Source organism: Sus scrofa, chromosome 3 (genome assembly GCF_000003025.6).
Source record: "Sus scrofa isolate TJ Tabasco breed Duroc chromosome 3, Sscrofa11.1, whole genome shotgun sequence".
Lineage (NCBI taxonomy): Eukaryota > Metazoa > Chordata > Mammalia > Artiodactyla > Suidae > Sus > Sus scrofa.
Window position 1 is genome coordinate 10,515,373 of NC_010445.4, and position 21,410 is coordinate 10,536,782.

The 21,410-nt window shown below is 49.5% G+C and overlaps 1 protein-coding gene across 1 annotated transcript in view; it reads left to right on the top strand.

Moving 5' to 3' along the window:
- The window catches only part of HIP1 (huntingtin interacting protein 1), a 161,957-nt gene that overhangs the window by 98,955 nt on the left and 41,592 nt on the right, over positions 1-21,410 (top strand). The window contains 4 exon segments of the mRNA XM_021086314.1: positions 9,631-9,694; positions 11,126-11,268; positions 11,506-11,562; positions 17,861-17,941. Coding sequence (XP_020941973.1) covers positions 9,631-9,694; positions 11,126-11,268; positions 11,506-11,562; positions 17,861-17,941 — 345 coding nt within the window.

Genomic DNA, 21,410 nt, shown 5'->3' on the forward strand with positions numbered 1-21,410 from the left:
GGGGTCTAATCAGAGCTGTAGCCACCGGGCCTACACTACAGCCACAGCCACAACAGATCCGAGCCATGTCTGCGACCTACAGCACAGCTCACGGCAACGCCAGATCCTTAACCCACTGATCGAGGCCAGGGATCGAACCCACAACCACATGGATCCTAGTCAGATTCATTTCCGCTGCGCCGCGACAGGAACTCCCCCTCTGCCTCCTTTCGATCCTACTTCCTCCCTCCTCCTGTCCTGCCTGGTCTCAGGTTTTCCTGCACTTGGCCCTCCGGTCCCTGGCTCAGACCTGCCACCCCCACCGGGCACATCCCCCATGCCTGCCCCTGCCCTGGAACCTTTGCGAGCCAGCCCAGCCTTGGCAGCCCCAGGGCTGGCCCCCGCCAGCAGCTGTGTGCGTGACCCGACAGTGGCCAGCTGGCCCCCGCAGGAGCATGGCCCGAAGGTTCCCCGTTGGCTACAGCCTGGCTGAGGCCGAGGCTGTCCTGAGGGATCAGAGCCCGGGGAGGTGGGGGGGCCGGGAGAAAGCCGCCCTTTCTGCGGTGCCTGCTGATAATTGGCTCTCCGGAACCAGCCCGGGACACCAGGGCCAGCTGGGTCAGGAAGTGGTGCACAATGCCGCTCTTTCAGGGGGACACTGCGTGGTCTTGGGTCCTGTGCGGCTCCGGGGAAATCTGGAGAACAGCCTGTTCCCTGAGGATGTTCTCTCACGCAGGCGGGAGGTGAGGTCGGAGCGCCGAGCTTCCCACCCTCCATCCCGGGAGGCTCCCCTCCGGCCTTGCCCGCTCCGAACCCGGTTATTTCCTATAAGAGAGGCTGGGCGGGGTGGGGGGGAGGGAAAGAGCAGATTTATTCCCTAGAGACCAGGAATCGCATACCTGGTGCTTTTTATTTTTATTGTCTTTTTGCCTTTTCTAGGGCCGCTCCCATGGCACATGGAGGTTCCAGGCTAGGGTCCAATCGGAGCTGTAGCCATCGGCCTACGCCAGAGCCACAGCAACGCAGGATCCGAGCCGCATCTGCGACCTACACCACAGCCACAGCAACGCCAGATCCTTAACCCACTGAGCAAGGCCAGGGATCAATCCTGCAACCTCATGGTTCCTAGTTGGATTCTTTAACCACTGCACCACAACGGGAACTCCATCTTGGTGCTTTTTAGAGGCAGGCGCACTGGGAAGGGGTCACTGAGTCCCTCCTGATGTCATGATATATTCAGACTCTGCGCAGCTGTGGCATCTGTGGGCCCTCGCAGGAAGCTGGCAGGGTCCTCACCCGGGGACTTTAATCTCGGCAGGGAGGTGAGACAGTATACTAGGTGTCAGAAACCTGAAGAGAAGTGGGAGTTCAAAAAGAAAGAAGGAACAAAGAAGATGTGATGGGCCAGCGTGGCCTGGCAAGTGTACAGGGAGGTGAAGGTGGTCGGTGCTGAGAAGACGGGCGGGATCTGGGAGAGAGAAGCGGGTGGAGGAGCGGGGGGCTCGTGACAGTCTCCCAGGCACACAGGAGACCCGGCCACGTGAGGAACTTCCGCCCTGGCTGCATCCGCGTGTCTGAAGTCCTGGAGGGCCAACAGCCTGCCTTTTTGGGCCCAGATGCTCAGCCCTGCCTCTGAGCCCAAAAAGTCTTGCTGCAAAGACTGAGCAATGGGCCTAGAGCCGTGGGCTGGACGCCACCTCTCAGGCACTGCTGGGTGGCACGGCATTGGTTGGAGAACTTTGGGCACGTTGGCTCAGTAGGTGGGCGCTCCCGTGGGCCTGCCGGCGTTGCCAGATGAAGGGTGTGGGCCAGGCAGGGGCTGCAGGTGTCTTGTAGCCGTTGGTTTGAGAAGAAGCTTCATTCCGCAGCCCAGTGCCTTAGCCCAGTGCCAGGCGAGGTCCTGTGATGGGGTATTGGGCTCGTCCTGGGGCTGCAACTTTTCCTTGGTCAGGACACAGAGGAGGTAACTCCTCAAACACTGGAGGATGGAGGAGCATGGGTATCAGGTCCCACCCCTGCTCCAGAGCCTCCCGTGCAGCTCAGTGTCCACTGGGTTGTAATTTCTTGCCATGATGTCCAAAGCCCCCCACCACCTGGAGGGCCTTTACAGAGTCTAAAAATGGGAAGGGATGTAGTGATGACGTAATCCAGCCTGAGCCGCTACGTCTTCCCCACAGTAACCCTGAGGAGAGAGTGCCTTGCCTCTGTTTCTTCTTCTTTTTTTTTTTTTTTTCTCTTTTTTGGGCCACACCTGCGGCATAGGGAAGTTCCCAGGCTAGGGGTCAAATCAGAGCTGTAGCCTCAGGCCTATACACCACAGCCACAGCAACTTGGGATCTGAGCCGCTGTGACCTACACCACAGTCACGGTAACACCGGATCCTTAACCCACTGAGTGAGGCCAGGATCGAACCTGTGTCCTCCTGGATGCCAGTCAGATTTGTTTCCTCTGAGCCATGACAGGAACTCCCTGTTACTTCTCTTTCATGAGTCAGCTTTAAGTTTATCGGGAAATGGGCTTGCTGTACTTGTAGCCATTGGTCTAGTTTTGATCCCTACAGTCATTCCAACTTCCACGTGACCACCTTTCAGAATATGGATATTCCTCTAAGTTTTCTTCTGGTCCCAGGCTCATCCCAGTCCAGGTTACTGTCTTTTAGAAGTTGTCTAGTTTGTCAGTTTTGCAATGTACAAAGTCTAAAACTGAATGGTGTTTTATGTGTGAATTTATCTTCATAGAGAATTAGAACGATCCCCTCCCTCATTCTGAGCGCTATACTCCTTTTAATATATCCAGAGCTCAGACTTGTGTTTTGATCAGCCACAGCACTATGTTGCTTGTATGAAGTTAGCAACCAAATAAAACACCTTGCATCATTTTCACAAGTGCTGCTTTGTGTCACATCTCCCCTGTACCACCGAGTGTAAACCTGCATATAGGAAACTTCCTTTATACCTGTTGGAATGCATCTTGTGAAGCTTAACCCATTTTTCTCGTCTGTGGGAATGGTCTGGATTTGGATTCCGTGTCTCTGTGGTGTGGAGGTTGTGATCTAGAGCCTGAGCTGTCCAGCCCGCTTCCGAGTCTGAGGTCCCAGCTCTTTGGCTGGTGGTGGGACCTTGGACAATTAGCCACTCTGAGTCTTGGTTTCCTCATCTGTAAAATCAGGATGATTAATACTAGTACCGACTTGTAGGAATAGAGTTATGAGACTTTAATGAGATAATCTATGCAAAATACTTATTAACACAGGGCCTCGTGGTAATCACTCATTAGCTGCCATTGTCTTAATGATTAGAACCACGCTCCTGCTCATTCTGCATCCTCGTTCTTTTCAAAAGGGCGCTTTCTCACCCCAAGCCCCTCCAGCTTCATTGTCCTTTGCTTTTAGTGTCACCGCAGCCTGAGACGCCCGCCTCTGTTCTGCCACCTGTCCAGCTTCAAAACCTTTGCAGCATCTTTGACGCTTCCTTCTGCCGTGTTCCCTGTGACGGGGAGCTCCTACCGGCCAATCTTATGGAAGTTGTTTTATAGCCAACCTGACGTCAGGTTCTTTCCATTTTCACTCCCAATGTTTGGGTGGAGGCCTTTACGCCTTCACATCTCTGTTGTTAATAGCTGCCTCCTTCATCTCTCTTCCTCCAGCTGTTTCTCTACCTTCCTGCCCACTCCAAAGCCCACTGGCCTCCTACACCCAGCGCCACGTCCTTTTCTGCCCTCATCCCTCTTCCGCCCTTGCATTCATGCCCGAACCAGCCTGCCTGCTCCAGGCCTTTCTGGAACTGGGCTTGGGGATCTGGCCATCCCAATAGTATGACCTTGGGCAAGCTTTTCTGTGCAGTAACCAGATAAGTTAATAAGTGCCCCTTGAATCTGTAGGCAGTAATTGCAGGGGAGGCGCCTGGGACAGACAGGTAACCCCTCTTTCTTTGATAAATCTGCCTGAGCAGCATCGCAGTTTCAGGAGATTCCTCCCTCCTTTCAACATGTAGAGCGCAGAATATTTGCAGTTTTCGGACATGCATATACCTACACAGAGACTCTGTAGTTACAAATTCATGGTATATTATTTTGTGTGGCTTACAGGAATTGTAAGGATTAAGGATCTTTTTCTTTCAAGCAAGCCTCCTACTGACCACAGGCTTGGGCAATTGGTCTGACAGTCCACAAAATAAACAGATATTTGTGGACTAAATCTAAACCCCACCCAACACGGTCCTCCCCTGAGGCCCTGACAAGGTCTAGCATTTCTGGCCAAGTGGATTTCTTCTCTTCTTCCATCACAGCCCGCGACTGGCTGTCTGCCAACCTTCTAGGACTTGACCATATCCAGTTCACGTCTCACTGCCCTGGGGTCTCTTGCTGTCATCTTACGTGTTTAGGCCCCTTATAATTCCTTATAAAAGCAGGCAAGCTCTAAGGGCTCAGCAAGTCTGGTGGCTTTGCCCAGAGGTCTGTCTGCAGCCAGGATCCCGTCATTGTCCTGGAGCCAGGACAGAAACATAGCTGAAAGTGCTGAAATTCACCTGATGTCTGCAGGAAAGAGGGTGGCCTGGGATGGGCCTGGAAGCAGAAGCTGAGACACAAGGTCCAAGGAGGGGCTTGTGCAGAGGAAGCTGGAAGCCCTGGGCCTCCATAGGACACAGGTGCAACCTCACTGGGAGATTTGGGGAGAATACACTTTTTACTTCTTTCTTGCAGCATCTCCGTAAGAGATTTCTTCTGAACTGGTCTTACTGTTGTGCTGACAGGCAACAGCTGTGCTCCATGGAGCCCCCTCTGAGTGCTCGCAGGAAAAGGGAGTATCTGCCCTCTTCCTTGTCCTTGGGGCGGTGACCAAGTCTGATGGGGAAAGGACCCTATGTTATTTTCCTGGGACTGCCCTAACACATTCCCAAGTACTGAGTGGCTTAGAACAATAGCAATTGATTCTTTCAGGGTTCTGGAGGCCAGAAGGCCAAAGTCAAGGTATCAGCAGGGCCGTGTTCCCTTTGGAGGCTCTAGGGAAGAATCATCCTTGCCTCTTCCCAGCTGGCGGGCCATCCTTGGCACTCCTTGGCCCATCACTCATGCCTGCCTCCATCTTCACACGGCCATCTTCTCCCTGAGTGTCTGTGCACCTGCATCTTCAGGTGGTTTTATAAGGACACCAGTCATACTGGATTTAGGACCCACCTTAACTAATTACATCTGCAAAGATCCTGTTTCCAAATGCAATCACATTCACAAGTGCTGGGAGATTTGAATATATCTTTTTGGCAGAGGTACAATTTAACCCACAACAGGTTTATGCTATTAAAGAGTTGGGCTCACAGACAAAGAAAACAAACTTATGGTTACCAAAGGGGATGGGGGAGATAAATTAGGAGTTTGGCATTCACACATACACATTGCTATGTATGCAACAGATACCGACAAGGACCTACTGAACACAGGGAACTATGCTCAATATTTGGAAATAATCTGTAATGGAAAAGACTCTCAAAAAGGATGTGTGTGTGTCTGGAGTTCCCGTTGTGGCGCAATGGTTAGCGAATCCGACTAGGAACGATGAGGTTGCGGGTTCGGTCCCTGCCCTTGCTCAGTGGGTTAACGATCCGGCGTTGCCGTGAGCTGTGGTGTAGGTTGCAGACGCGGCTCGGATCCCGTGTTGCTGTGGCTCTGGTGTAGGCCGGAGACTACAGTTCCGATTGGACCCCTAGCCTGGGAACCTCCATATGCCGTGGGAGCGGCCCAAGAAATAGCAAAAAGAAAAAAAAAAAAAAAAAAAGGGTGTGTGTGTGTGTGTGTGTGTGTATAACTGGATCACTTTATCTCCACATGACTAGGAACCATGAGGTTGTGGGTTCGATCCCTGGCCTCGCTCAGTGGGTTAAGTATCCAGCGTAGCCATGAGCTGTGGTGTAGATCGAAGACGCGGCTCGGATCTGGCGTTGCTGTAGCTGTAGTATAGGCCGGCAGCAACAGTTCCGATTCGACCCCTTGCCTGGAACCTCCATATGCTGCGGGAGCAGCCCTAGAAATAAGACCAAAAAAAGAGAGAGAAAAGTGATAGCCCTTATTGGTGGGGAAAGTTTTGTACATTGCCAGTGGAAATGTGAATTGTTAGAGCCTGCTTAGAAACCCTGGTGGCAATCTTGTTTAGATCCCAGTTAAAACAGCTGCAAGGGTTTTTTGTTTTGACCTGAGAGAAATGTGAACACAAACCATTTCACGGGATTATGAAATTATCCTTGGGAGTTCCTGCTGTGGTTCAGTGGGTTAAGAATCTGACTGGCTGCAGGGGTTCCCACTGTGATTCATCAGGTTAAGGAGCTGACATTATCTCTGAGGATGCAGGTTCGATACCTGTCCTTGCTCAGGGGGTTGAGGATCTGATGTTGCCACAACTACAGCGTAGGTCACAGATGAGGCTTGAATCTGGTGTACTGTGGCTGTGTGTGGCCTCAGCTGCAGCTCCAATTAGACTTCTAGCCTGGGAATTTCCATATGCCACAAGTATGGCTGAAAAAAGGAAAAAAAAGAAGAAAGAATCTGATTGCTGTGACTTGGATTGCTCTGGAGGTGTGGGTTTGATCCCCAGCCCAGCACGATGGGTTAAAGGATCCGGCATTGCTGCAGCTGCAGCTTGGATTCAGTCTCTGGCTCAGGAACTTCCATATGCTGCACGTGCATGCAACCATTAAAAAATAGAAAAGAAAAAGAAATTATCCTTAAAATTTTAAGTGTGATCATAATATGATGGTTAAGATTTAAAGAGGTTTTTTTTTTGTTTGTTTGTTTTTTGTTTTTTTTCTCCTTAGAGATTCCTACTGAAATATGTGCTGGTAAATGGCATAATACCTAGGATTTACTTCATATAATCCAGGAAAACAAGGGGGTCAGGGACCGAAGGTGTAAGGCAGGGGTCAGCACACTGGAGGTTTGGGCCAAATCCAGACCACCTCCTGGTTCTGTAAATAAAGTTTTATTGGAATTTAGCCACAGCCATTCAGTTAAGATACAGTTAGTATCGCTGAGGCTCCCTTTTGGCTCCAGCAGCAGTTGAATAGTTGAGATGGAGACCATGTGGCCTGCAAAGCCTAAAATATTTACTAACTGGCTCTTTACAGAACATGTTTGTGACTTCTCAAAGGAAGCGTGTGTGGCTACAAGTTCATGGTAGTTGATGCCGGGACTGACTAGATGAGGGCTCGTTAGACTGATCATTGTTGTGTGTGCTTGGAGTTTCCTATAATGAAAAGTTAAAAGAAAAAAAAAGAAGAAAAAAAAAGCAGACCCTGGAGTTCCCGTCATGGCACAGTGGTTAACGAATCCGACTAGGAACCATGAGGTTGCGGGTTCGGTCCCTGCCCTTGCTCAATGGGTTAATGATCCAGCGTTGCCTTGAGCTGTGGTGTAGGTTGCAGACGCGGCTTGGATCCCACGTAGCTGTGGCTCTGGTGTAGGCCGGTGGCTACGGCTTCAATTCGACCCCTAGCCTGGGAACCTCCATATGTCGTGAGAAGCGGCCCTAGAAAAGGCAAGAAGACAAAAAAAAAAAAAAAAAGGCAGACCCAGTAATCTCACTCCTAATACGCTAACCCTTGAAATTGAAAGTAGCAAAATTACTACGAATACATGGGTGAGACGTTTACTGTTTGGGATTTACAGATACACTCTACTGCGTACGATCGATAAACAGCAAGGACCTACTGTGTAGCACAGGGAACGGTTCTCAATATCTTTCATTAACCTATAATGGAAATGAATCTGAAAAAGAATATTATATATAATATATATATAACTGAATCACTTTGTTGTACACCTAAAAAATGACATAACTTTTTTTTTCTTTTTTTGCCTTTGAGGGCCTCACTGGTGGCATATAGAGGTTCCCAGGCTACGGATTGAATTGGAGCTGTTAGCTTCTAGCCTACACCACAGCCACAGCAATGAGGAATCTGAGCCATGTCTGCGACCTACGCCACAACTCACGGCGACGCCGGATCCTTAACCCCCTGAGGGAAGCCGGGGATCAAACCTGCATCTTCCTGGTTCCTAGTCGGATTCCTTTCCATTGCGCCACAACAGGAACTCCCATGACACAACACTGTAAATCAACTATACTTCAATTAAAGAGAGAGAGAGGATGTTTACTAAAATGGTTTACGGGGAATAAATTGCCTCCCAGTACGAGATGCTATAAATCGCATCCACCCACAGCAGGGACTATTCTGTTGTCTTTTTAAAGAATAAACTAGAGGAGTTCCCATCGTGGCACAACAGAAGCAAACCTGACTAGGAACTGTGAGGTTGTGGGTTCGATCCTTGGCCTTGCTCAGTGGGTTGGCGATCCGGCGTTGCTGTGGGCTGTGGTATAGGTCTCGGATGTGGGGTTGCTGTGGCTGTGTTGTAGGCCAGCAGCTACGGCTCTGATTGGACCCCTGGCCTGGGAACCTCCATGTGCCTTGAGTGTGGCCCTAAAAAGACAAAAGATTAAAAAAAAAAAAAAAAATGAATGAACTACAGTTTTACCAGTTCAGTTGGAGAATGTTTCACGAGGCATTTTCTTTCTTTTTTCATTTTTGGCCACCCCATGGCATATGGAATTCCTGGGCCAGGGATCAGATCCTAGCCGCAGCCTCGACCTAAACCACAGCTGCAGCAACACTGGATTCTTAACCCACTGTGCTGGGCTGGGTATCGAACCTGCAACCCAGTGCACCAAGATGCCGCTGATCCCATTGCACCACAGCGGGAACTCCTCATGGGATATTTTCAAGTGCGAAAAGCAAAATGTCAAAAAGTCTGTGCATGACAGTCTCTGTTTTAGAGAACAGCGACAAAATTAGCCCCTTTGGAATGTAGGGAGGGGCGTGTGTGGGTGTGTGTGTTGTGTGTAGGATGTTTGCTAACGTGGGTCGGGGACAGAATGACATCTGTGGAAGGGCAGCAAAGCAAGACGGAGGAAGCCTCTACTTCAGACACAGCCTGCGTGCTAGGATCCCGTGCATATTAGTGTAGGTTATAGTTGCATGTATAGCCTGCTTTGCTAACTTCAAAAGAGAGTTATGATTTTAAACACAGCCAGAAAGGAGTGCTAATATGGTCATGCTTTGTGATCTCAGTGAGAACATGAAAGGGAATTTGGTTAGAAGGTGGAAAGTACCCAAGAGTAGGGACACAGGGGAGAGTGACCACTGAGACGTCTGGGCCCTCTAGGGAAGGCTCCATGGAAGGTTCTAGCTGTGAGGAGCGGCTGGCTGGTGTTGGAGCCGCAGCCCCTCCCTGATCTCAGCGCCTCTTCCTCCTGCTCCCGGAGAAATAATGTTTCCCCGAGGGATGAAAGGCACCCCTTTGTGCGGGCTTTAATTGCCATGTTGTTGTGCCAAGTGAATGAGTGGCAGGCGGGCACAGCAGCTGGGCCCAGCCAATGCCAGGCAGCAAAGCCCGCTGCCTTAGGACAGCCTGGGCCAGCTGGCCTGGGAGTGCTGCCCACCTCTGCCCCCCACGGGGGGCCCTGCCACTGGGACAGTGGGACCGAGGGGTCTGCGGGGAAAGAGGAGTCCTTGGAGGGAGAGGAAGAGGCGGGGCATCTGGGGGGACCTCAGCCACTGTCAGAAGCTTATTCATCTCATCCTCCTTTCCCCTCCCCCCCTTGTTTTGCAGACTGTCAGCATCAATAAGGCCATTAATACGCAGGAAGTGGCCGTAAAGGAAAAACACGCCAGAAATATCCTTTTGGATGTTGCTCGAAAGACCGACCCTGAGGGGTCAGATCCTGGGGACTGAGGTCAGGGCGAGGCATCCTTGCTCAGCTGCAGGGAGGGGAACCCCCCCACGCTCCAAACAGTGCGGGTTGGCAGCAGCTGGCCTCAGAGCCCGCAGCCCGTCGGGGTGGAAGGGACCAGCGTCACCATCTAGCCCAGTCCCGCTCCTCTCCCGGGATTCAGCTTTTCACAACTGCAGGGCACGTGAGGCTTGCTCTCCTGTGAGGTGTTTCCTCAGGGCACAGGGAGGGTTCTCACTTGTATCATCAAAGCACTGGGGACCCTGCACTTTGACACATGGACTGTCCCCTTGGGGGCGTGATCACAGCCCCTTCTCTGAGCATGAAAGCAAAACACGTCTGCGTGGCAGAGGTTGGCCTCAAGCCAACACAAGGCCTCAACCATGGAAACAAGAGCCACCTGTGTGAGCTGGTTCAACGCGAGCTCGGGGGAGGAAGACGGGGTCAGGGTGGGTTGCAGAGCTGATCATCGGAAGGTTTTCACCAAGCCCCCCCACCCCAGCCCCCGCCCCCCCGACCCAGGGAGTTGGCAGAGGCCCTGAGCAACCACCATCATGGGTCCCTTGCCATCTACCCTTGAGGGAGAGTCCAGGTGCTGGCGGGCTAATCCGCAGAGGCTGCAGGAGAGGCTGCTGGGTGTGTGGCCCAGCAGGCGAAGGCTGAGCCTCTGTCTGGATGGAGGGAAACTCTTTCCCCCCAGGACCCCTCACGGTGGCTGCACCGCACCATGGCGGGGGCCGAGGGCCTAATGCAAGGAGTCAGGTGTTGCCTGGAAGAGGAGCCAAGAGTGTCAGTAGCCAGGATGCGGGGGCCCCCAGCAGCGGCCTGGGCCCGTGAAAAGCGGACGCATGCCTCTCTTGAAGAGTGGCCAAGAAAGAATTTTGAGAAGCTGTATTACACGGTGAACATGCTAGCTGTATTAACCCCCAGAAAGGCCTCATCACAGACTGAGCAAACCTAGAAGCAGGGCAGCCTGTCGTCCCACAGCAAAGCCCTCATTCCAAACAGAGCATCTTCCCACCACAGGCCAGCCAGGGCCTCTGCTGGCCCGGAGCACACACGTGCGAATTAGGACGAGACACCTCTCCCCAAAGACATCACCATCTCTGGGGAAATCACCTAATACAGTGAATTTTGTTAGAATGAGGCACATTGTTGCCATCCATCAAAAAACTGCCAGAATACACAGACAGATCTGTAGCAGCCTCGATACTTCCACAAGACACTGCACATCCGTACGTGCATCCTGGCGGGTTTTTTTGGCAGGGGGCGCTGCGACCCACACGCATGCACTGCGGGGGGCCTGTTGCGGGCTCCACCCCCAGGATTGGCTCCCGGGGCTGGGCCCCTTTGTTTTCCATGACCCTTCCTCACCATGCATACTGGGCACCCACCATGAGAAGGGGGCACAGACCTTTTGGTCTGTTGTCAACCGGCTGCCCCTCTCCAGCAACGCTGTGCTCTGCTGGAAGTTCTGCCACGTGTTCCACAAACTCCTCCGGGATGGACACCCAAATGTGAGTTCCTGGGGCTGCAGGGGTTGGGCAGGGAGCCAGGGACCCGTGTGAGGAAAGTGCCATTGCCTGAGTCACAAGAGCCACTGTCTGCTCCTGCCCAGAGGGTGGCAACTGCCCCCTTCTGGGCCTTTGGGGACCCATGTCAGAGACAGGTTCGTCTCTTTCCCATCATGGCCCTCTCTGCCCCACCCTAGACCCCTCTTTCACTCTCCTCTGTCTCTTCTGTTCCCTCTCCAGGTCCTGAAGGACTCCCTGAGATACAAAAACGAACTGAGTGACATGAGCAGGATGTGGGTGAGTTTGGACAAGCACCCAGGGGCCACCTGTGCCACCACATCCTTCCCTAGACGGCAGAGAACAAGGCTTCCCCAGTGGAAGCTCATTTCTCTCTGGGCATTGGGATCCCTCAGCAGTGACACTGCCACAGTTTCTACTTCCTTCCTTCCACTGGTCCCCTTGGGGTCACACCATGCTGAGAACCGGCATTCCCAGGCAATGCCAGGGCCTTTTCTTCCCCGCCTAGGGATTCTCCTAGAATCTTGGGAAGAGGGATGAAGTAGGTGGCAACGGCGGAATCCATGGAAAAGAGTGTTTTTGTACACAGGCCAGGATCCCTCTAGATCCAGGTATCCGAGGAGTTTGTGTATGGATGGGAGGTAATCGGCCTTTTGAAGAACCTCCCCATTGATTCTGGTGTGTCTTTTTCCTAAGTCACGAGGTAGTTAACCTGAGCAAAGCAGAGGTTTGCGTGGTAGAGAGCTTTCTGTTACTTTTATGTAACAGAGGAAAAGCTTAGGTCTTTTTCCTTTTTGCTAGAATCTACCTGGTATATCTTTTTCCATCCTTTTTACTTTTGACTTTTCTATAATCTTTTTAATATTTCGTACATGTCTATTTATTGCACTGTGGCCAGAGAATCAATATGATACTGATTTTTCAAAGTTTTTTGAGATTCGCTATATGAGTCAATTCATGGTCAGTTTTTTAAAAAATAGAAATGTGGCTGATGTGTAATATTAGTTTCAGGTGCACAGCATAGTGATCAACTTTTCTATATTCTTATGTCTTCGAAATACCACTTGTCAATAGCATTTAGTTGGATTTTTTAAAAAATTCAAGGTGGAAGTCTTGAATTTACATGTATATTTACTATAATGGATAATATGTGTAGATGAGATTTCTCATCTTATTTGGTGCTCTTTGTCCCATCTGTCTATTTCTGTTTCTCTCATTGTTTGCCTTCTTTTGGATTGATAGGGTTTTTTTGTAGGTTTTTTTTCCCCCTTATTTCATTATCCCCTCAATATTAGAGGAAATTTTTTTTAAAGGTGCTTTTTCTAAAAATTTTTTGGTAATGTTCTTGCATGATTACAAAATGCATGTTTAGCGTCTCAGTGTCTAAGATTCATATCTTCCTCTGTTTCCTGGATAACACAAAGCTGTCTTAACTCCGTGTACTCCCTTGTGTGTTGCTCTCTGGTATTTTAATCTCGGTTGTGATTTTCTTTCCAGACCCTACAAGATATTTTATGTTAATGGTTCTTTTCTGTGCTTTTCGTTTCCTCTTCCGTCCCAGACCTCCCATTCAGATCTCTTTCTTTCTGCCTGAATTACTTCCGTTAGAACTTCCTTTAGTGAGAGTTCGCTGGTGGCCAACAACTGTTTTGAGTTGATGGAGAATGTCTTTATTTCACCCTCATTCAGGGAAGATGTTTTCTCTGACTTTGGAATTCTGGGGTGATAGTTATTTTCTTTCAGCACATGGACGATATTCGTCAAGATATTCTGGGAGTTCCTGTCGTGGCTCAGTGGTTAATAAATCCGACTAGGAACCATGAGGTTGCAGGTTCGATCCCTGGCCTCACTCGGTGGGTTAAGGATCTGGCGTTGCCGTGAGCTGTGGTGTAGGTCACAGATGCGGCTCGGATCCCGCGTTGCTGTGGCTGTGGCGTAGTAGGCCGGCCGCTGCAGCTCCGATTCGACCCCTAGCCTGGGAACCTCCGTATGCTGCAGAAATGGCCCTAGAAATGGCAAAAAGACAAGAAAAAAAAAAAAGGATATTCTTCAACTGATGGCTTCCATCAATTTTATGAAGTCTGCTGTCAGACTCACCATTAAGCTTTTGAAGCTAATCTGTTGGTTTTCCTGATTTTTTTAAGTTCCTTGTATTTATCTAGGTATGAATATATTTTAGAGTTTTGGACTTTTATCGGTTCTGAGCAATTATCATTGTTTCTTTAAATATTGCCTCTGCTTCATTCTGTTTTCTCCTCTGAGACTTTGTTAACAGTGTCTTCAACTTTCTCATTCTAATCCCCATGTCTTTAAACCACTATTCCATTTTTTTTCCTACCTGTTTGTCTCTATACTGAATTCTGGATAATTTCAGTAGATCTAGCTTTCAGTTTACTTATCCCCTCTTCAGCTGGGTCTAATATGTTACTAAACCTCTCCACAAAAGTTTGCAGTTTTAGTAGAGTTCTCTTTTTTTTTTTTTTTTTTTTTGAGTTTTGTTTTTGTTTCTCACATCTGCTTGGCATTCTTTATAAATTATTGTACCCTGCATATATTTTGAAACAGTCTCTAATTTATTTAGGCTCATTAAATATAGCGATTTCATATACTACTTTTTCTACTCCCAGTATCTAAGGTCCTTAGAGATCTGTTTCTACCATCTGTTGTTTTGGTGAGTTTTGCTTGTGCTATACAGTTTCTTTTAGTTATTTTTCTCCTGTGAGCTGCTCATTTTCCTGGAGATTTTTTTTTTCTTTTTTTTTTTTTTTTTTTTTTGGTCCGAATTCTTTGAAGTCTAACAAAGGCAGTTTCCTCCAGAGAGAATTTGCATTTGTGTCCATTGAGATTACTCTAAATTAAATTCTCAGCTTAAAAGTTTTGTGAATTCAGAGCAGATCTCCTTGAGGACTGGCTCATGGGTCCAATTCTCAGCAGTAGGTTTTTCCCACTCTCTGATCACAACAGTGGTTTCAGGCAGTACATTTTCTTCGCAGTCCTCAGGGCAGGACTCCTTCAGTGCAGGAGTACGCGTGTATTATTTCCAATTTACCCTTAATCCCCCTGCACCGGGGAGGCGGTCTCTTGGCTCTTCTGCAAGGCTCTTCAACTTGGGCAGGTGAAAACCCTGCCTCCTGTTCACCACCTGGCCCTTGAGGCCCAGACAACCAAAGCTCAGGTTCCTAGGTGCGGGGTGGAAAAAGTGTCCCCTCCCCACCATTCCCTGACCCCATCAAGCCATTTGCTCTCTGAATATCTGAATTACTGAGTTCCTGGCCTGAGGATTTTTCCCTCTCTTGTTAGTTCATTAATGCCTTCAAAGTGCTTTTAATATCTCACTCAATATTGTTAGTAGTGTTCAGTGAGAAGGCCTACCTACCTTATTATTCAAAATGGAATTCTTGGAGTTCCCATCGTAGCTCAGTGGTTAACGAATCCGACTAGAAACCATGAGGTTTGATCCCTGGCCTTGCCCAGTGGGTTAAGGATCTGGCATTGCTATGGTGTAGGTTGCAGACGCGGCTCAGATCCTGCGTTGCTGTGGCTGTGGTGTAGGCCAGCGGCTACAGCTCCAATTCAACCCTTAGCCTGGGAACCTCCATATGCCACAAGAGTGGCCCAAGAAATGGCAAAAAAAAAAAAAAAAAAAAGAAGTTCTTTCAGGTCTTTTTGCCTCTAGTCTGTCACTTCCACTTGACTAAGAGTTTATGACATTAAAAACCTTTTTTACTGGAGTTCCCGTCATGGTGCAGTGGAAACGGATCTGACTAGGAACCATGAGGTTGCGGGTTCAATCCCTGGCCTCACTCAGTGGGTTAAGGATCCGGCATTGCCCTGAGCTGTGGTGTAGGTCGCAGACATGGCTTGGATCCTGCGTTGCTGTGGCTGTGGTGTAGGCCGGCAACTGTAGCTCTGATTAGACCCCTAGCCTGGGAACCTCCATATGCCGCGGGTGCGGCCCTAAAATGACAAATACAAAACAAAACAAACCTTCTTTACTTAAAAAAAAAAAAAAAATGAAGATTTCATTTTCCTTTAAGAACAGTTTGAGGTTCACGGCAAAATTGAGTGGAAAGTATAGATTTTTCCATATACCCGCCCTGCTCCCAAACACGCAGAGCCTCCCCTTTGATCAACATCCTCCATCACAGGGTGCATTTGTTTTAAGTGATGGACCTACTGCCGCATCCATCATCATCACCGAAGCCCCTAGTTTGCATTACAGTTCGCTTGGGGTGGTGTACATTCTTTGGGTTTGACAACGTATCCATCATACAGAATAGTTTCACTGACTTAAAAGTCCTCTATGCTCTACCTGTTCATCCTGCCTCACCCCTCCACCCCTTCACCCCACCTCTTGGCAACCGTTGATCTTTTTACTCTCCATGATTTTACCTTTCCTAGATGTCATATCCTGGGAAGCATATTGTATGTAGCCTTTTCAGACTGGCTTCTTTCACTTAGGAATATGCATTTAAAGTTCCTCCGTGGCTTGTCATAGCTTGACAACTCAGTTCTTTTTAGCGCTCAGTAATATTCCACTGTTTAGATGTCCCGCAGTTAATCCATTCACTTACCAAAGAACATCCTGATTGCTTCACGTGTTTGCAGTTATGAATAAAGCTGCTATAAACATCCATGTGCAGGTTTTTGTGTGAAGGTGTTTTCAGCTCCTTTGGGTGAAAACCAAGAGCTCCGTTGTTGAATGCTATGGTGATTGTATGTTTAGCTTTGTAAGAAACTACCAGACTGCTTTCCAAAGTGGCTATACCCTTCTGCATTCCCACCAGCAGTGAATGAGAGTTCCCGTGCTCTGCCTCCTCACCAGCATTTGGTGTTGTCAGTGTTCTGGATTTTGGCTGTTTGAATAGGTATGCAGTGATATTTTGTTGTTTTCATTTGCATTTCCCTGTTGACATAGGATGTCGAGCATCTTTTCCTATGCTTATTGGCCATGTGTGCATCTTTTTTGGTAAGGTTTCCATTAAGGTCTATGCCCATTTTTTAGTTGGATTATTTGTTTTCTTATTAAGTTTTTTTGTTTGTTTGCTTGTTGTTTTTCATTTGTTTGTTTTAGCTGCACCTGTGGCATGCGGAAGGTCCCAGGCCAGGGATCGAACCTTAGCCACAGCAGTGACCATGCTGGCTCCTTAACCCACTGAGCCACCAGGGAACTCCTGTTGTTGAGTTTTAAGAGTATATTTATATATTTTAGATTGCAATCCTTTATCAGATGTGTCTTTTGCAAATATCCCAGTCTGTGGCTTTTCTTCTCATTCTCTTGGCAATGTCTTTTTAAGAGCAGAAGTTTTTAATTTTAATGAAGCCCAGCTTCTCAGTTTCCTTTTTCATGGATTGTGCCTTTGGAGTTCTATCTAAAGAGTCATCGCTGTACTCAAGGTCATCTAAGTTTTCTCCTTTGTGATCTTCCTGGCGTTTTCTCGTTTTGCATTTGACACGTCCATCTTTGATCTGTTCATCTTTTACTTTTGATCCTCATGCATTCTCGCACAGCACATAGTTGTCTGATGATGAGCATATTGTTGCTTTTTCTACTTTTCACTGCTCTCTGATTTTTCTATCATGAACCTGTATAATATAAAATGAATAAAATATGAATTTTCAAGGAAACTTCATACCTTATGAAATACTGTCATATCTGGCGAGGGTAGATGGGAAATCCCTGTGCTTCTGCTCAGTCACTGCAAATCTAAAACTGCCCGAAAAAATAAAGTCTACTTCAATCGAAAAAAATAACACAGTGTACCTCAAATGCCAGCCGTGCTTGTGTCTGGTAGTTCGGTTAAGGGGGGTTTGTTCGTATATGTACTTTTCCATCTTTTCCAAATTTTCTATGCTGGACATATGTTATTTTCATCACCAGAAAAGAATCCATCCTTTTCTTTTTCTTTTTTTTTTAAATTTTTTTTTCCCGCTGTACATCACGAGGATCAAGTTACTCTTACATGTATACATTTTTTCCCCCACCCTTTGTTCTGTTGCAACACGAGTATCTAGACATAGTTCTCAATGCTACTCAGCAGGATCTCCTTGTAAATCTATTCTAAGTTGTGTCTGATAACCCAAGCTCCCATCCCTCCCACTCCTCCCCTCCCATCAGGCACCACAAGTCTCTTCTCCAAGTTCCATGATTTCTTTTCTGTGGAGATGTTCATTTGTGCTGGATATTAGATTCCAGTTAGAAGTGATATCATATGGTATTTGTCTTTGTCTTTCTGACTCATTTCACTCAGTATGAGAGTCTCTAGTTCCATCCATGTTGCTGCAAATGGCATTACTTTGTTCTTTTTTATGGCTGAGTAGTATTCCATTGTGTATATATACACACATCTTCCTAATCCAGTCATCTGTTGATGGACATTTGGGTTGTTTCCATGTCCTGGCTATTGTGAATAGTGCTGCAATGAGCATGCGGGTGCATGTGTCTCTTTTACGTAGAGTTTTGTCCTGATATATGCCCAAGAGTGGAATCCATCCTTTTCAAAAGAAAGCCTAGCCGGAGGTGTTTGCGTGCAGCGTTCTGAGTGCTAACCCCTGCCTTCTGTCCCCTCCCTGAAAGGGCCACCTGAGCGAGGGCTACGGGCAGCTCTGCAGCACCTACCTCACCCTGCTGAGGACGAAGATGGAGTACCACACCAAAGTGAGTCCTGGCCGCCGTCCTGCCGCCTCCCCGCCCCGTCCCCGCCCCCCCGGGTGGGCCTCCTGTCAGGTCTGCTGGGGCACAGGACAGCCCAGCTTCTCAGGGAGCATTCATACCAGCTGTGTGGGAGCCAACATGTCACAGGGCGGCTGCGGTCAGGCCCCTGGGGTGTGACAAAGGGCCTGGGATTTTGACCCAGGTCTTTTGCACCTTTTGTTCCCCGTTGTGCAAATAGAAAGAGGAGCCCCATCCACCAGGTGGCCTTAACGAAAATATTTCAGAAGCACTGACTTGACTTTGAATAGAAACAATCCCTTCCCTTTATTCAGTACGTTTCCACGCAGGCCCTTCCTCTAATCAAGATACAATTTTAGTCAGTATTTCTAGTGCACCTCGTGCACGGAAAACTGTGCATCTTAGAATAAGGACAAAGGGTCTGCTCTCTAGGAGTTTACAGACCCACCGGGGAGGAAAGGCTTGCACACTTGTAGCAGCCGTGTAACAGTCCTGGGCAGGTTTGTGTTTCTGCACAAATGGCCAGGGATGTGCTGTTTCCTTTTTTTTTTTTTTTTTTTTGTCTTCTTGTCTTTTCTAGGGCCACACCCACGGCATGTGGAGGTTCCCAGGCTAGGGGTTGAATCGGAGCTACAGCTGCTGGACCACGCCAGAGCCACAACAACGCGGGATCCGAGCTGCATCTGCCACTTACACCACAGCTCACAGCAACGCCGGATCTTTAACCCACTGAGCCACAACGGGAACTCCCTTTTTTTTTTTTTTCCAACTTTCATTTTTATGCCAGAAATGTCTTGAAATGACAGAGAAGTGGCACCCCAAAGGACACAGTGAAAGAAATGGGGATTGAGGTGGTCCTTGAAGGGTGGGTGTGGTGCAAATAGGGGGAGGAAGAGAATGGCACGCCAGGTGGCAAGGGGAGAACGGCCTGAATTAGGGAGCTGGCAATGGCGATGGAGGCAGGAGTAGAGTTAAGAAGAAATACCATAGGGAGTCCTCTTCGTGGCTCAGCAGCTAACAAACCCAACTAGGATCCACGAGGATGTAGGTTCGATCCCTGGCCTCGCTCAGTGGCTTAAGGACCCAGTGTTGCCGTGAGCTGTGGTGTAGGTCAAGAACGCAGCTCGGATCATGCATAGCTGTGGCCATGGTGTAGGCCAGCGGCTGTAGCTCCGATTTGACCCCTGGCCTGGGAATTTCTATATGCCGCGTGTGCAGCCCTAAAAAATAAAAAAATATATTAAAAAAAAAGAAGAAGAAATAGCATAATTTAGTGTCTTTTATCCCCATTGTCTTTCATGTACTTGAGGGGTGGCTTTGCTTCACTGAAACCGTCCCAGCCAGACCAACCTTTTCTGAACATCGTTTGATCCTCACAGCAGCCCTATAAAGTAGGTGGGATTAAATCCTAGGAAAGTGACTCTCAGACAGTGGTTAGTCCCTTGCCTGATTCACCACGATCCTCGGTGCTGAGGTGGGATGCGAACCCAGGCCCAAGTGACAGGCTCATGCTGTGCTCAGTGGCCACCCTCACTCCCAACGTGTTGGCTGCCTGCCCCGCACCAGCGCTGGGTGAGGTTCTGGAGAGAAAAGGGGGAGTAGACTTGGCCGCTGCTCTCAGGAGTCGTGGTCCAGTTAGGAGAGGAGAGGGGGGCACATGGAATCGTGTCATGGGGTGTCTTGCCCAGGCTGGGGTGACCAGGCAGGCTTCTCAGAGGCGGCGACCCCTGAGCTCAGCCTTGGAGCATTAGTTATCCGTGCCGAGTAACACCTCAGCCCACACCTTCGTGGCTTAAAACAACAGTCCTTCGTTATCTCTGACACCGCTGGTCCGGAGTTCCAGAAGGGCTCGGTCGGGCACTTCTGGCTGGGGGGTCTCGTGTGGTTACAGCCACATGCCGGCTGGAGCTGGACAGTGAGGGTCTGGCCTGGCACCTGTGTCTTCATGACGTCTCAGCGCTTCTTACAGCCTGGCCAGTTTGCCAAGAGAACGAGGAGCACGCGTGGCATTTAGACGACCCAGCCTCAGAAGTCGCAGAGTATCCCTTCTGCCGCTGACCTGTAGGGGCTGAGGTCTTCGTCAAGGTCCCCTGATTCACAGGGACAGAACTGACACCACTGAGCTGGAACGTCAGGGTCACATCATAATGAGAGCATGTTGAATGGGAGACGTCCCAGTAGTGCGGTGGGAAAATGCGTTCAGCCCCTTTGCCCTCTGGCCCCTCGGTTCACACCCTCCCCTCCCTCCAGCTGCATACATGTGCCCCTCCCAGGCCCCCACTAGTGGGCAGAGAGGAAGGGGCTGATGAGGAAGGGGGGGTTGGGGGGTTCAAGCAGAGGATCAGCTGTAGACAGGAGGGCAGGAGGCCCGGAACACCTTGGTGTCCACGCGGAGCTACCAGGAGAGCCCTGTTAGAGCGAGGAGCAGGCGACTGGGAGGTGTGAGACTGTGGGGTAACTTGGGGAGAGCTAGGCTGTGGAAGATGGTGAGAGCCAGGATGAGGATGCCCTCCTGGGACAGGCAAGGCTTGGGGACTTCCTGTAGATTGGCAGGGAAGGGCGGGGAGAGGCAATGCCAGGAGGGAGATGGGGGCCCGTGGGGAAGAGCTGGGCCGCAGGAAGCCAGCAGGGGCTTCAGGAGGCAGAGTGGGGCCATGGGCGCTCTGCACTGTGGGCTCCCAGAGGTCAGGGAGCAGGTGTGTGTGGCTCCCTGTGTCCTGTGCGTGGCCCAAAACAGGTGCTCATTTGGGATTTGTTGGATGAGTAAGAGAATGATCCGGAAGCTAGATTGGATGAAATAGCACATAAAGGAGGGGCTGATCCCAAATCGGGAAGGAGGCGGCCCTTTTCTTCTGAAGCTGGAGGAAGGGAAGGACAGCTAGGTACCCTCGAAGCGGGAAGGGGAGTGGGAAGCAGGTGCTGAGTTACCAGTGATGCAAGACATGTACCAAGGGTGAGGGCAGGGGAGCCGGGCACCAGGTTGAGGGTGGGACGGTTTTTGATGGAAAGGGGAGCCCTTGGGGCGGTGGCCAGGCCTATTATGAGTCACTAAAGCTGCAGAGCATGGTTTCAAAGTGACACTGATTGTGAGACCTTCTCCAGGGAGATTGGCAGCTGGCCTGGGGCACAGGGTTCACTGGGTTTAACAGCAATGTGGGGTGAGGACTGGCAGCAAGAAAGACGAGGGCAGGAGTTCCCATCGTGGCTCAGTGGTTAACGAATCCGACTAGGAACCATGAGGTTGCGGGTTCTATCCCTGGCCTTGCTCAGTGGGTTAAGGATCTGGCGTTGCCGTGAGCTGTGGTGTAGGTTGTAGACGCGGCTCAGATCCCACGTTGCTATGGCTGTGGCGTAGGCCAGTGGCTACAGCTCCAATTCGACCCCTAGCCTGGAACTTTCATATGCCATGGGAGTGGCCCAAGAAATGGCAAAAAAAAAAAAAAAAAAAGAGGGC